This window comes from Gymnoscopelus braueri, assembly GCF_963280865.1.
Source record: "Gymnoscopelus braueri genome assembly, chromosome: 1".
Classification (NCBI taxonomy): domain Eukaryota; kingdom Metazoa; phylum Chordata; class Actinopteri; order Myctophiformes; family Myctophidae; genus Gymnoscopelus; species Gymnoscopelus braueri.
In genome coordinates, this window is record NC_137603.1 from 9,543,010 (window position 1) to 9,560,423 (window position 17,414).

General features: G+C 41.3%; 1 protein-coding gene across 1 annotated transcript in view; it reads left to right on the forward strand.

The window, feature by feature from the left end:
* Positions 1-581: 581 nt before the first annotated feature.
* The window catches only part of LOC308082404 (leucine zipper protein 2-like), a gene marked incomplete at both ends in the record, with an annotated part of 164,101 nt that continues 147,268 nt past the window's right edge, over positions 582-17,414 (forward strand). Inside the window, one exon of the mRNA XM_080424142.1 lies at positions 582-643. Within this exon, the coding sequence (XP_080280268.1) occupies positions 582-643 (62 nt within the window). The remainder of the gene's footprint in view (positions 644-17,414) is intronic.

Sequence of the window (17,414 nt, forward strand, 5' to 3'; positions counted from 1 at the left end):
CAGGAGCATCATCACTGCATTAGAGAGAGAGAGAGAGAGAGATAGAGAGATAGAGAGAGAGAGAGAGAGAGAGAGAGAGAGAGAGAGAGAGAGAGAGAGAGAGAGAGAGAGAGAGAGAGAGAGAGAGAAAGAGAGAGAGAGAGAGAGAGAGAGAGAGAGAGAGAGAGAGAGAGAGAACCTCTCGCCAATGGCTGAACCGAACCGGGCTCTGACATCACACTGCCATCTCTGAATATCTCTCTCTCTCTCTCTCTCTCTCTCTCTCTCTCTCTCTCTCTCTCTCTCTCTCTCTCTCTCTCTCTCTTAGGATCCAGCCCTCCCGTTCATTCCCATTAGCGAGTCCCTCTGTGTGCCTGCGTTATTTAAAGCCAAAGATCCTCCCTCTCGCCTCAGCCACTGTGTTGCATCTGTCTGCCTCACTGCTTGTGTGTCTGGGGTGTGAGGGTGTGCTAACAACTAGAGAGAGAGAGAGAGAGAGAGAGAGAGAGAGAGAGAGAGAGAGAGAGAGAGAGAGAGAGAGAGAGAGAGAGGAGAAAGCATCTGAGATAGGAGAGCGAACAGGAGAGTGAGACCACACAGCTATGAAATTCATCCAAGCTCTTTGCTTACTGCTCCTCTGTCCGGCTGTGAGCCTCAACACTAGGTAAGTCATTCATAATAACTCGTTAATAAGCAGAGGCGTTTTTTTGTGTGTGTGTCAGCTTCAGCTGCCAGTGACTCAAGTGAAACAAAAGGCGTATAGCTTGCCATGCATACACTGACAATCTAATATTGTATTCAGCTGAAACTATGTTCAGTCATATTGGGTTGTGCCTTTTTATTCGTTTTTTTTATTATTTATTATTATATATTGCTGGAGTTTTCTTTGTTTGAATGTGTCTGAACCGGGCTGCTTTCCTCCTCGTTGCCGGTTGTGGGCAGATTAAGAGACACTACTTGTGTTCTGTGTGTTGTAATGCTCTGAATGCCTTTCTACTGCATTAACACTGTCATGGTTTGTAGGAGACTTTTACTGTTCAGGATGCCATGACTGCCTTTCTACTGCATTATCACTGTCATGGGTTGTAGGAGACTTTAACTGTTCTGAATGCTGTGATGCCTTTCTACTGCATAATCACTGTCATGGTTTGTAGGAGACTTTTACTGTTCCTAATGCCGTGATCCCTTTCTACTGCATTATCATGGCTTGTAGGACACTTTTAGTGCTCACAGTTTTGGCAGCGAGTGAGTTGGAGTCTGGAACTGAAGAGAGAAGAAAGGAAAGGGAGACTCGTATTGCAGTGTCTTAAAGAGAGAGTGAGTGAGTGAGTGAGTGAGTGAGTGAGTGAGTGAGTGAGTGAGTGAGTGAGTGAGTGAGTGAGTGAGTGAGTAAGTGAGTGAGTGAGTGTGCGGAAAGAATAAAGAATTGGACTTGAACTATAGTAAGTGATGGACTAAAGGAATAGTGATGGAGAGGTCCATGTGGGAGGATGAATGAAACGGTTGATAAAAAAAAACATTCCTCTTCTCAACCAGCTTCTGACAGCCATCAATCCTCCATGAGGTGTGTGGGAGAGAATCCAAGGCTCTCTCTCTCTGCATTGTGAGGAGACATCATCACATGTATGACAGAAAGACCATGTGAAACTTCCTCCATCCTGCCGGCATCATTGATAGCAGTTTTGTGCTGTTTAGTCTTAAATAGTATTAGGTTGATAATAGCAGTTGTGTACTACTTCATTATTATTTTAATATAACATGATTTTGACTGTGTACTATTTAGTCTTAAAGTATATTAGGTTGATGCTATAAGTTGTGTTTTTATTAGTCTTAAAGCCTATTAGGTTGATAATAGCATTTGTTTACTATTTCGTCTTGGGGAGTATTTAGTTTTATTTGATTTATACTTGGAGTAGTCGTATGACGGAGTCACGCGCTAAAAATAGCAGATCTACAAGCTCACGTGTGCCTATCACTGATGATAAAGCATATTGTCGCTGTCGGGTGGAAACCTTGTAAACGTCCAGAACAGTTACTTTTCACGATACAAAAATACAGCATGTGTTTCAATGGATCCAGTGTAGTTATTAATCACAAGCTATTGTAAATACTTTTCATAGGTCCAATGTTTATACATCCACTTTCAGCCTGGCGTCTCACAGGGATACCCATGTAGTACATGGGTGACGCTAGGTTGAAAGTGGATTTATGTACCTGTCAGACTACTTCAATAGCATAAAAGACACACAGGCACGGCACAACAACAGAAGGAAACCCAGTGATCTCACTGAACTCAGTTTCGGCACAAAAATGGGGTCAAATTCATTCTACTGTTATGCCACCAGAATTTGAAATGCCCTTCGAACAGGCATAAAAAAAGCGTGACTCCTTACCCTCCTTCAAAACGGCTCTAAAAGAGTACCTACAGGTGGCTGAAAATTGGCCCCTGTAAGCCCACCCCAACTGTTTACTGCACATATCTCTCTTTCTTATTACTACTCGTATATATGATTTGTGTTGATATGTGATATGTTGATATGTTTTTGCATATTACTGTATGTTATTGTTTGTCTTTAAATGTCTCGATGAATTGAATACCTTAATGGAAACAAGCCCTGAGGGCTTATCTGGGTTATCCTTTTAGCATTATTTTGTATAAATCTGTGCCACGTACTGTGCCTTTTTTTGGCAAACTGTAAGTGAAAGTATTCAATCAATCAATCAATCAATCAATCAATCAATCAATCAATCAATCAAGCCTTTTGGTTATATCAGTATACGCCAAAATTGTAAAACCTTTTCAAGATTTGAAAAGGTTTTACAAGATTTGAAAAGGTCCCGCGCTGTGACATTAGTAGCCTATAAGCTTGCAGCAAATCGGCTAGTTTCGCTACTTTTGCTCGACACTGTTAGACAGTGAAATAGGGCATGAAAAAAAACATATACGTTGAAACATTCTGCCCGACAGCAACGGTAATTCACTGACGCCAAACAAACGGACTGGCAGTGGTGGAAAAAGTACTCCAGTTTTGGTAAAGTATTGGTATCAAAATGTACTTAAATACCAAAAGTAGAAAGTAGCCTACTCATTATGCAGAATTTCCCATTTCACTAGTTTGTGTTCAAATGTATAAAACGTATACAAATCTTTGGAAAATAGCAGATCTACAAGCTCACAATGCGTCGCATCGCGACGCATTGTGAGCTTGTAGATCGGCTATTTTCAAAAGGCCGAAATGTATAGAGCTGAAGTGGTTAATATATGTTTTGTAATAATAATTATAATCTACAAAGTATCTAGTAACTAAAGTTTTCAAATAACTGTAGTGGAGTAAAAGCACAATATTTGCCTCTGAGATGTAGTGGAGTAGAAGTGATATACTGAAAATTGGATATACTCCAGTAAAGTAAAAGTACCTAAAATTTGTATTTAAGTACAGCACTTGAGTAAATATACTTATTTAGTTTACACCACTGCAGACTGGTCTGTTGGATTTGTCATCAAGCATTCTGTGAGCGTACTGTTTCTGCCTCAGGACTTATAGGAGTAGGATAACGGCATTATAGGAAGAGAAGCCAAGGTTATTGCCTTCCGTATATCCAGACATTTGTCAATACTGTAGAGGCAGCCTGATGCATGAGTCACGTAATAGGGGCCGTTTGTATTGATGTATCAACCTCTAGCCTGTAATAATCAGCCAACTGACCTCACCTACACACTTTAATACACCTACAGTGTTATGTCAAACTAACACAGGCCAAAGGTCAACGTATATATAAAACCAGTGGTTCTCAAAGACGTTAATGTCAAGGACCCCCACATTTAAGGCTTATTAGAAGTCAAATGCCCTTTTGAAACGGGGCCAAGACTTTGGTCTAAATTCATTTCTGTAAACATGAAACCATCCTAAAGAGGAAACCAGGACCGAGGCATGACTTCAGATACACTGACACACACCACTAAAGCATATCATCACTGTTGGGTGGAAGATCACTACTAATAGTAGAAACAGCAGATCTACAAGCCCACAAGGGGTCACACTGAAATGCATTGTGAGTTTGTAGATCAGCTTTTTTTTTAGCTATCTCTTTTTATTTATTAACTAATTATTTTACGTACAAATATGAAATATGGAGACACTACAGGTGTCTGCCTAGTCTGGGAGGCATTGCGTCGGAGCTTGGACAGCAGGGGCGCGGCCACTGCGTTGTGATTCAAATCAACAGCCAATGAAGAAAAGGGGGTGGGATCCACATGCACTGGGTGTTGCATCTAAATAGGATCGACGGGAAGCAATTTCCCCTTGAGAAATTGCGGCCGCCATTGTTGTGTACTGCTGTTTGCCTCTCGTCTGACTTTTTAGACGAGTTGCACAGCTCTCAGACCGGTAAGAGGCGTGTCCGCTCAGATTCTGAGCGTAAGTTACATCCCGCCCACAAATACCAGGGCTCTGGCCCAGAAGTTCCTCGCCGAGCTGGCGAAAACTTCTGGGAACTCAGATTAGTGTCTGCCCAACTGCAATGATATGCTGTAATACCTACAAAAGAAACATAGGAGCTCATTAGAGAGCGGTGATGAGAACCCTTTCATCACATAGATTTTCTTTCAGACTGTGAGAGTTAAGAATATAATTATATTTAACATTTCTCTGCCAATTATTGGTTACAGTAGAGCTTGACGGAGAGCAGCAGGAAAGATGTAACTGTAATAAATTGATTGATAAATTCCAGGCCAAAGAGGCGTGGTGCAGAGCCGGTGCTGTTGAAAAAAATCAATTGGTACTTATCCAGAACAAAAGCCTGCATTGACACGAGTCCCACGGCTTCTACTGTCCACCTCTACACACTACAACCATCCACTGTCCAGTGGTGTAAAGTAACTACAGTAAGTACATTTACTCAAGTGCTGTACTTAAGTACAGTTTTGAGGTATTTTTACTTCATTGGAGTATTTCAAAATTCCAGTACTTTCTACTCCACTACATCTCACAGGCAAATATTCTACTTTCACTACACTACAATTATTTGAAAATCTTAGTTACTAGTTACTTTGTAGATTTTGATTATTATTACAAAACATACATTCATCACTTCAGCCCTACTGTATAAATATTTTGGCCATTTGAAAATAGACGATCTGCAAGCTCACAATGCGTCGCGATGCGATGCATTGTGAGCTTGTAGATCTGCTATTTTCAAAATATGTTGGGATATTTTGCATAATTAGTACTTTTACTTTTGGTACTTTAAGTACATTTTTATGCCAGTACTTTAACTCAAGTACATTTTTAATTCCTTTTACTTGTAATGGAGTAGGCCTATATCTACAATGCAGTATTGATACTTTTACTTAAGTACAACATTTGAATACTTTTTTCCACTGCCACTGTCCACCTCTCACACTACAAACAACACTGACTCACTCCTTATAGATACAAGTGGTGGAAAGCAACTACAAGTACATTTACTCAAGTGCTGTACTTGAGTACAATTAAGTTTGATGCCTCATACCTGGACAGGCAGGCTTTTCTTGGAAACTGTGATGTCTAAAGGGATGATGGAATGGCCGTGGCATTAAATATTGAAGCTTATGTTTGGCTCAGACAGGAGGGTGTGGTGCTGCATAATGTTCACATCTGGCTGTAAATATGAACATATTGTAAATGAAATGGAGTTGCTCTTCAACCTTCACACAGGGTCAGACATTAAAAGCAAGGTACTTGGTGAGATGGGATAATTACAATGACAGAGCTGGGTGATAGCCATAATGCATGAATGATGCAAATGTGTTATTATTGGACTAGATTATCTTTCTGTAATGTGGAAATCGGTCAGCTTTTGTAATGAGTGTGTTTTTCTCTATTCAGAACATATCGTCTCTGTCGGATGGAAACCTCATATGTCCAAAACTGTTACTTTTCACGATAAAAATTCCAAAATAGCAAAAAATAGCAGATCTACAAGCTCAAAACGCTTTGCGCCGTGTATTGAGCTTGCAGATCTGCTACTTTAGAGGCTTTTGTGTGACGCTGTAGTGTATGATCAGTTAAAATATAAATAAAATAATGGATATTATTATATTATTATATTATTAATAATGATATTGTCACTATTAGGCCAGAAACTCTGTATCTCCATCTTTTCACTTTGTATGTTTCCCCCCCCATAAATGAATGCCCTGTATACTTCATCGTACAGTGTCGCACAAAAATAGCCGACCTGCCGCGATGCAACATGCTATGAGTTTGTCGATCGGTTATTTGAAAATGCCTGCAGAATGACAAGCCTATGGACGCAGTGTTGAAAGTAGTTATTTAACCAGTGAAAATGAAAAGTATTAATAGTTGTGACTAAACAACTACGTTATGGAACTTGGATCCATTGGAAACGCAGGCTTTTTCCCCCATTACCTTAAAAATAACGGTTGTGGACATACAACATTTCTACCCAACAAGCAACAATATCCTTGTCGTTGAAACCAGATCTTGCATCATGAGGTGCAATAGGCAGTTAGGCATAAAGTCCACAATAATGTATTAGTATTCTTTGTAAGGTTGGATGAGCTGTCAGGATTCATATAATGAGCATAAATATAGCATTCTTAAAGGAGAGAAATAAGTGAAAACCATCTCCTTGTAGTTATTTTTCTGTGAAAGACTACAGAAAGTACAGAAATAACTTCATAATGCATTTACATTGATGAGGAGCTTCTTTAACTCGCTTTGTTGACTCACTGACACATGTTAGTTGTTCTGGAAAACATGCTACAGGTAATCATTTAGGATCCAATCAATACCTCCTTACAAGACACAATCAATTAATTTAATCAAGAGGAGAGACATTAGACCTTGTTTGACATTATATGAAATGGAACTGCATGGCCTTTGAGGGCTATTAGAATTCACAATTTCATTTGGCTTTGCACCTGTCGATTAGCCGTCGTTCACAAACATATACCAGGTCTTTCATGTAGCTGAAACATTGTATGACATGTGGGAAAGTAAGAATTGACTGGAGGTCAAGTGTGGAACACAGGGGGAATTAGACCCTGCTATCGACCAGGGGGAGATGGTAATGTCTTTAATCTATACATTGATGGACTGCAGCCTGGCTGGCAGGACCAGCGACTAAGAGAGAGCAATCTGCCAATTCCCCTGACCATTGTTTAGTGCTCGCGTGATGAAAGGGCTGCCATTTTGAACAAATAATGCTTACCTAAGGAAATGTGGAATGCAGTGCTTACTCGAATTCTGTGTCTTCAAGCGAACCTCTCTGAATGAACTTCAGTGTGATAGTGTACCGTAGTGAAGGGTCCGTCATTATCTAAATGAAATGTTGGATGATTTGTTTTGGTAGTCTGGAATGTTTGGATTGACAAGCCTTTGCTAAAACAATGCTATGTTTTGCAAAGCAGCATTTAAATGTGAAGTTTCTAAGGGGCTTGTCTGACTAGTGAGAGAATAAAGCTCTGTGATGGCTACTTGGAAAACGATATTTTGGGGACATTCTCCTGCCAAGGCAGGCGCTTCACTGGTTGAGGAACTTTTTAATTAGTTTCAAAAAGCACAGGTGAAGTAATTCAAGAATATTCTACATGAATTGTTTGGTTCTTATTAGCTCAGCTCAGTGGCAATGTGTTAGAAACCAAACTCAACTAGAAAAGTGCACTCCTTGGAACACAGGTCTCCTCCAGGCAAGGTTGCCTATCCAAGGCCTGTATTCTATATAATCATGTGTGTCAACTTTGTTGGCTAATTATTGTTTGCAAATCATGTTCTTCTAATTTCTACTATTGCGTTATGCATACAGTAGAGGCCTCGTACAGTATAAGGCCTTTGGGCTTCTTGTCTCCTCCTGGCACTTTTCCCTGCTATATTTTGTGATGTGTTTTTGTATTGTTTTTCACATTTTTGCCAAATAAATCAAATCAAATCTAACTTTGGAAGGCAGTCATAGCCAGACATAGATGGGTTTGAAACAAACAAACAAACAAACAAACAAACAAACAAACAAACAAACACAATTATTTCATATCTAGACATCTGGACCACTAGGTTTTCAAAGGTGGGACTGGGGACCCCCAGGGGTCCTCAAGGGGGTCCCCAGCAAAATGTGGAACAGTTTAAACACGTGAGCCCTATTTGTGTATACTAGAACAAAAAAATACTAAAAATAAATATCAATTTGGGGGTCCTTGACATGAAAACCACTACTCTAGACAGCCTGATTGTTTAAGCCGCCAAACGACATCTTCAAGAGCAGATAGAGATGACTTTCACGGATTGGAGCTGGTGCCCCGAAGACGAGGAGGAAATTACATTTGGTGCGAGACGATGGTAACGTCCTCGGCACAAAGCAGAATGTGAATGATAATTGAAATGCGAAGGACACCTTGTAATGGGCGCTCCATGGCAACCAACCCTGGCTGCGTGACAGTAATGAAGTGGTCTACAGTAAACAGAACCTTGGGCCGCTCCCACAAAATGAGAAAGTAATTAAAAGGACGGCATGATCTGTGTGAAGAACGGCTCACATGTTTTAATATTCACCACAACGTTTGCTGTCATACAAAATCCTCCCTCTGAAAACACATCTGATGTGGAGACAGTTATTCTACATAACAACCAACCAGTGTTGATTTTGACCTCAAATTTTGATTTAGTTTTACTCATTGTTTTAGTTTTAGTCTAGTTTTAGTCGAGTAAATATCATAAGAAAATAGGCGACTAAATAGTTGATTTAGTCTACTAAAATGTATTTTGGCGGTGCCTTGATGGCGTCACAATGGCTGATTTTACACTTTTTTGTTCTTGGTTGCATGCTGAAAATAGCAGATCTACAAGCTCACAACGCGTTGCAGCACGATGCGTTGTGAGCTTGTAGATCTGCTATTTTCAGAGCGCAACACCCGAGCGCAACCAAACATAAAAGGACTTGTCTTTTAGTTCTACTGGATCTCTTCTCCACTAGTCCCTCACTAACATTTTAGTCTAGTTTTTATTTGTTGACGAAATTGCCAACATATTTAGTCATAGTTTTAGTCATCATAGCTTAGTTTTCGTCAGTGAAAAAAGGTAGTCGACAAACATTTTTCGTCATAGTTTTAGTCGACGAAATCAACACTGCAACGTGGTCTGTTGTTCCCATGAAGAAGAAGTGTCCCTTTGAATAGCATCTGTCTATTGTGTCTGACGTGTAATGACTGAGTAAAAAAAAAAAAAAAATCAATGATAATAGGCACAGACATGAATTATAATCAGCACCGCATAACAATAAACCAGGCAAATGGAAATGTGAATAAAGTATTTCAATGAAGTTTTGCTTACGAAAAGAGACATTGTCTTTGCCAAGCTACGCCGTTGCATTATTGAATCGTAATTGCTTGACATTGCTGAAATAAATTTAACCGACAATCATTAACCTGTACTGTACCTGTAAATATAAAATGGCTGAAAATGATAAGCACAATTAAAGACGGTGTGCCGTGATTTTCAGTGATCCCCCCCCCCCCCTAAAACATAATCGTCAGGTATATGGTTATACTAGGAGGAAGATTGTTTTCAAAGAAGTGTACAGAAATTGTTCAAATTATGTTTTTACGTGGACACGCCTCCAGTTCATTAAGTATACCTGGTTCTCACCTTAGCACCTCCTCCACCACCTTAGCACCACCCACCTGTCCTAGTCCCTCCTCCTCCTCATGCCGACACCTGTTATGTTATGATAATGAGGGGGAGGGTATTTTTACTATGTCACTAAAGGGCTGTTTTTCTATTGGCACGTTTGACCCTCAAGGTTTCAGCCTCCAGGTAGAAACTCAAAATAGTCAGAGAAGGCATAAAACACCATAAAAACACCACCAGGGTTTTTATGTTACTTTTCAGGATTCAAATAAAAAACATTGCAAAGGTAGCAGATCTATACAAGCTCAAAGAGCGCTGCGCTTCGAGCTTGTAGATCTGCTACTTTTGATGCTTTTTTGTGACGCTGTAGTATGATCAAGTAGGGCGTTACTTTACGGGGAAAAAAACAAAAAAATGTAGAATATGGAGATAAGAGGTTTCTGCCCAACAGCTACGATATACGGTAGCTTGGTCAGAGGCAGCCTGTGTTTGGAACAATGCCAAGAACACTGGCGCGCACACACACACACACACACACACACACACACACACACACACACACACACACACACACACACACACACACACACACACACACACACACACACACACACACATACATAAATGTTTATGAACTCATAACCTGTGTATGAACTTATAACCTTGTTGCACTCAGTACCTCAACTGTCCTTGGACCAACGTACTAACTGTCTTTATACTGCTGCTATTCTTTCATTATTAATGTTATCCCCCTTTGTTGTTGTTGTTGTTGTTGTTGTTGTTGTTGTTGTACATCATCACTGTTATGTTGGAAATCTTGTCTGTCCAAAACTGTTATCAGGAAATAGAAAAAAATAACCTTTTTTCCAATGGATGTAATGTAGTTATTATTGAGTCACAAGCTTGTGTTAATACTTTTTATTGAATATTTAATAGTTAAATATTTAAACAAAAACACCAGACCACTTTTGACCTGCGGCCAGGTCTATGAGAACAAGTCCAAAAGAAGCCACTAGGCTAAGTTTTACCACTTTACATTGGATATTGGAAAATAGCAGATCTACAAGCTCACAACGTGTCACATCCCGACACATGGTGAGCTTGTAGATCTGCTATTTTTAAAAACTATATTGGGCCTGCCAAAGCACAAGCAGGAACTGCAACGACGCCTGCACAAATCAACGTGGTTAGGCATGCATGGCAACTGTTTGTATCATGTGTGATGTCAGACCAGAACTTTGGTCTGTCTATATAAGTGTGGAAATTACATTTGTCTGTCACTTCCTCCAAAGGTGAGTTGTCTGAACCAGACAGAGAGACCTGAGAGGACAAAGATTTCACCCTCCAAGGTTCCATCCCATTCCATCGCGTTGACCTCTCCTGCCAAATGATGAGGAACGCAAAGATCCCCTCAGCAGTCTATCGGAAAAGTATTAACGCTGCAACCAACCAGAAAGGAGACATAGACGAACCAAGGTCTTACAGTCGTCAACAGTTTACCAAGACTTTAACTCAGCCAGAAGAAATAGCGACCCATCAGCTGACTTACACAGGAAGGAAAACCCACATCTGTAAACAGTGTGAAAAGAGTTTCAGCAGGATAGGTAAACTGAAGACACACCAGCGAATCCACACTGGAGAAAAACCTTTCCATTGTAAACAGTGTGACAAGAGTTTCAGTGATTCAAGTAACCTGAGAAGACACAAGCGTCTCCACACTGGAGAGAAACCTTACCACTGTAACCACTGTGACAAGAGCTTCAGTATTTTAGAACAAGTGAAGATACACCAGCGTATCCACACTGGAGAAAAACCTTACCGCTGCAAACAGTGTAACAAGAGTTTCAGTCAGTTAAGTACTCTGAAGTCACACCAGCGCATCCACACTGGAGAAAAACCTTTCATCTGTAAAAAGTGTGACAAGAGCTTCAGTATTTTAGAACAAGTGAAGATACACCAGCGTATCCACACTGGAGAAAAACCTTACAGCTGCAAACAGTGTAACAAGAGTTTCAGCCAGTTAAGTACTCTGAAGTCACACCAGCGCATCCACACTGGAGAAAAAACGTATATTTGTAAACAATGTGGCAAGAGTTTCATTCAGTTAGGTCAGCTGAAGTCACACCAGCGTATCCACACTGGAGAAAAACCTTACCGCTGCAAACAGTGTAACAAGAGTTTCAGTCAGTTAAGTACTCTGAAGTCACACCAGCGCATCCACACTGCAGAAAAAACGTATATTTGTAAACAATGTGGCAAGAGTTTCATTCAGTTAGGTCAGCTGAAGTCACATCAGCGTATCCACACTGGAGAAAAACTTTTCATCTGTAAAAAGTGTGACAAGAGCTTCAGTATTTTAGAACAAGTGAAGATACACCAGCGTATCCACACTGGAGAAAAACCTTTCCACTGTAACCAGTGTGGCAAGAGTTTCAGTCTGTTAAGTACCTTGAACACACACCAGCGTGTCCATACTGGAGAAAAACCTTTCCACTGTAACCAGTGTGACAAGAGTTTCAGGCAGTTAAGTCATCTGAACAGACACCAGCGCATCCACACTGGAGAGAAAATGTACCTTTGTAAACAATTTGGCAAAAGTTTCAATGTATCAGGTACCCTGGCCTGAAGAAACACCCGCATAATCCACTTTGGAGAAGTACCTTACCACTGTAGTAAGAGTTTCAGTCTATCGTGTAGTCTAAAGAAACACCACTGTAGTCACACTGGAGAGAAACCTTTCCACTGCAAAAGTTTCAGTCCGTTAGTCATGAAGGAACAGAAGCATATCCCACATTTCTGTTTACCATAAAGAGGAGAAGGAATACTTAGGGTCTTTGTTTGTCAAGGTGCGACTTAAGAGAAGTAGGACCGGTGCACGGTGGCGCAGTCGGTAGCGCTGAGGCCTCACAGCTAGAAGGTCCTGGGTTTGATTCCCGCAGGGGACGCTGTGGGTGCTGGGGGCGTGTTCTCTCCTCCACGTCATCAGTGCCCATAACCTAGGTGGGGTTGGCGAAAGGGCCTTTCTGTGTGGAGTTTGCATGTTCTCCCCGTGTTCCCTAGGGTAGGTACCCTCACAAAAACATGCAGTAATCCTGGTCACTATACTGCCTCCCCCTGGCCAGCCGGGGCGCCTGATGGAGGGGAAAGGAACTGGTTGGAATAACGTGTTCCTTCCAAGCGCTACGTCCAACCAGGGAAACTCTCCCCTGTCAGGTGACAAGAAGGTCAGTTGGCTCTCATGCATTGAAGGAGGCATGAGCTCGGCCCTGGCCTCCCTAGGTTGGCAGAGGGAAGGTAGTGCCCAGGATTACATAGACAATTGGCACTGGGTGTAAAAAATGGGGTTACAAAATCGTGGGATAAAAACATAAAACCAAAAAAGAGAAGTAGGACCCGAATGCTGGGACCGCTGGGAGAACTCATCGCCGATCACGGAGTGAACTTCCATTTCTATGCTGATGATACCCAGCTGTATCTTTCAGTAGCTCCAGACGACCCCTGCGCTCTAGACCCATTGTTGACCTGTCTGTCCAGTATAAAATGCTGGATGAGTGAGAACTTTCTTAAGCTAAATGAGGATAAAACAGAAGTTCTCATAATTGGCTCCAGTGAGCAGAGAGAATCAATAACAAGTAGACTTGGTAACCTGGCTGTAGAAAGTAACACCACAGTAAAGAACCTGGGGGTTATTATCGATTCTGAATTGAATTTTAATACACACATTAATCATGTCACCAAGATTGCTTTCTTTCATCTTAGAAATATTGCGCGAATTAGAGACTATCTGTCGTTAGACGATGCAAAAACGTTGATCCACGCTTTTGTTTTCTCTCGGCTTGATTACTGCAACGCACTCTACTCTGGAGGGACAGCGAGTGCATTTTCCGGCAGCGGCAGCTTCCGCGGAGCTGCCGGCGGCGCCAGCTTTGGGAGTGTGCTGCGTTTGTGTAACGCAGTCCCCACCAATATTATTTACGATTCTGTGCCTATCGGTACATAACTCGGACGGCGCTTAGTCGACTAGTAGACCTTCGGCCGGTCGTCGCGGGCACTCGCGCCTGGAGGCGCTCGGGCGCGACTCCTTGGCCTCAAGGTCTACTGAGTCGGCGCGCCTCCGTCATGGTCCAAAACTATACTTTATCGGCGGAAAAAATAAGTTGACTGCGGCTCCTCCACCGGCAGTTCCGCGACTGCCGCTCCTCCACCGGCAGTTCCGCGGCAGTTCCGCGGCAGTTCCGCTGCTCCGCCGGCAGCTGCCGCTCCACCGCCGGCAGTCACTGCCGGGAGCTGCCGCTCCTCCACCGGCAGTTCCGCGGCAGTTCCCGAGGGACAGACCATTTATTCATAAATAGGCCATGTTTTTTTTTAAAATGTGTTTAAATAACCATCTGAAACAATAAAACAAAAACGTAATATTTGTTCTTATGTAATGAAAACACATCATGGAAACTAAATTAGGATTTTTTTTTATAGTATTTTTTTTAATTCAAATTTACAAATTGGGTTTTGTTCTGAGGGACACAAAATGGCACATTTTCGTAGAATGACCCAGGTAGCAATAGCCATTTCATGACGTCCTTAACCACTATCACTTTGAAAGATATGGGGAATTAATTTATCAGAAAAACATAACATCGAGATACAATGTTTCTGCCCAACAGCGATGATAGCTACTGTATTGTATTATCATTGTCACTACAATGTCAGAGGAGCCAGAAGTGAATGATGTTACAGTCGTGTACCCGTACGCCATTATGTAACAAATATATATATATTTTTTGTTTTGAATCTGGCATGCATACATGCATCCGTCAGATGAACGCTGTCACAGTCAGAGAGTGCAGCGTCACATATTGTGACCATGCATGTGAGCAGAGAACGCTGTGGGTGACTGACAAAGAAAGGTCATTGGATGTTTTTGTCCTCACATCAATCAACCTATCAGTGTTGGTTCATGAAGGCTCGGGTCATGAAGTTGAGGTGGCACCTCAACTTCTTTGACACCGGCTATAAGTGACGACTCTTGAAGAGCAAATCTCCATCAGACTGGTCACGTCACCCGAGTGTTTAACTTTAACCATTCAATCCGGGAACGCATCTGTGTCACTTTAGATTTCTTTGTGTATTAAATAAATAGCAGATCCACAAGCTCATAGTGCGGCACCGAGTGCCACGCTATGAGCGTGTATATCTGCTATTTTTGAAGAAACTTGAAAATGTGTGCAAATCTTTGAATATATATTCTACAATGTCTTCTAAATCCTAACAGTTTATATATATATATATAAATATATATATATAGCTGCTGTATATCAGTGGTGCTCCAACTTTTCCATGTCAACGACGCCCAAAATGATACGTATTTGGCTGCAGACCCCCATCTCAAAATATGTTGTTCCAGGGACCCCCAGAAGCACAGATCGGAGTAAAAAATGTTCGCTTTAAAAGTATATATATTCAAAGATTTGCTAAAATGTTCACGATTTTTCAAAAAGTCTACAAGCTCATAGCGTGGCACTCGGTGCCACACTATGAGCTGGTAAATCTGCTATTTTTGAATAGCCAAAGAAAGCTTAAAATGACACAGATTCTTAAAGGGTTAATGTTATGCGACTCCCTGTGGAATGTTCCATCGATCGAGACACTAGACGCCCACGTTTAAATGTCACGCCGTGGTAATGATGTCTGTGTGTGTGTTTGTCTGTCTGTGTGTGTCTGTGTGTCCGGATCTAATATCGTAAACCGCTGGACAGTGCCACAGTATCAGACATTTTGTTTCACATAAAGTATTTTTTTTTTCTTTTTGAAATATTGAACTCTAAATAATAAATGGCTGGTTGACTAATGTCCAATAATTGGTACACCCCCACGCACAATTCACAAATTATTAGAGAGATCAGAGAGTGTGGAGGTATTGGTTTTGGCATAATGTACGAAAGATGATCATAAATGATATATGCCTGCATAAATTAAATGCCCTCATCAAGTAAGATGGATAGAGAGAGAGAAACAGCTCAGTTGTCACTTCAGCTGTGTATGTGTGTGTGTGTGTGTGTGTGTGTGTGTGTGTGTGTGTGTGTGTGTGTGTGTGTGTGTGTGTGTGTGTGTGTGTGTGTGTGTGTGTGTGTGTGCACTTTCATTGACATAAACAACTAATTAAAGAGTGTTAAAAGCTTCCCCAGCACAGATCTGAAATTGATGGATGTTTTCAATGAACATCATTTATTTACACAGCCAGCATACACGTCTCTAACAAGATCTCATGGGGCGGGAAGAGTCTGTTTTGTGATTCTCTTCCACATGAACAAATACAAATATTTCCATCATCTCAAATTGTAGATTGCTACATGCTTGCCATTTAATGGGTCAGTATCCCTTTAAACAAAAGACCCCAAAAAGCATGTCAGCCTTGTCTGTGTGGGTATTAGTATTGGTAGCATTAGTATTAGTGCTGCCCACACTTTCTGATTAAAGCTACAATTAATGTCTGTCACAATTATTACATAATGGCCTGGTTATGACAATTATTGGAGCTAATTGCAATTACTTATCATCTGTGTGAAACAGCTCGATTAAATTAATAGAAATGTCACATTTCCATTATTTCCTTTCGACCCATTTCAATCTGGTGTCCTGTGGTAATTTTCAAAATGGTATTATTGCAGAAAGTAGTAGTTTATGTGTCATGGATGTGCAGGGTTTGATTTGTAAGAACAAACAAGAAAAAATAAACAGATAGGGGGGATTCTTAACGACTTGAGCCCTATACTTCTTAAACAACAAATAGCCGAAGATGGCCAATCAATAAGTTCACAACATGTCACATGTGAGCATGTAGATCAGCTATTTTCTTTTATTAAAATTAAGAATAATTGTTATTAAAAAAATACTAAATTAAGACTAAATTACCCAAGTGAAAAAAAAGGACACTTTAATCTGACCAGGAGCAAAAATAAAACATATCCCCACCAGCTATAGTGTTACCACCCGTCTTGTAAAATGCAGAATCGTCCTTTATTTGAGAAATAAATGTTGCGTCCTCTATTGAACCAAACACAGGACACGATTTGTCCTGTATTTTCCTAAATGCCACTTACACGTCTGTCACACACACGTCAACACTGAATTTAACAATAAATAACAAAATAAAACACAGGACATTTTAAAGCCAACAAAATTGTCCTGGCGGGAGGCACGTTCTGTGCCAATCCTCTGCCTGTGCCTGCCCTGCCCTGCGCTGTCATCGTTGCCTCACTGCACATGTGTGTGTGTGTGTGTGTGTGTGTGTGTGTGTGTGTGTGTGTGTGTGCGCGTGCGCGTGCGCGTGTGCGTGTGCGTGTGCGTGTGTGCGTGTGCGTGCGCGTGCGTGTGTGCGTGCGTGCGTGCGTGCGTGCGTGAAGCTCAGTAGGAATTGATTTCAGAGGATTGTATATATACACTCGCTTTCAACCTGACCTGTGTGTATTTCATTTCCTGTCCTTTATTAAGCCCCTCCTTATTTGGTCTATCTCCTCCACAGAGCATACAGTGCAACACAGCCAAGCTCCCATGTAGCATTTTATACACCAAACATAATAATATCTGCTCCTCTCTGTGAAGGCCACATAAATCTGAATCCTTTATCAAGCTCAGCTTCACCTCCTGCAAGACGACGCCTGCATGGCGGATTCTGTTTATTTTTTTGATCTAATCAATTCCTGAGCATATTCTGGTGTCAGCATCCATCTCGGCTGACAGAGCCTATAGGGTTCCATTTGAGTCCCCAATCACCCTGTTCTCCCAGTGTTCAGCCATGACACCTGACTGATAAGT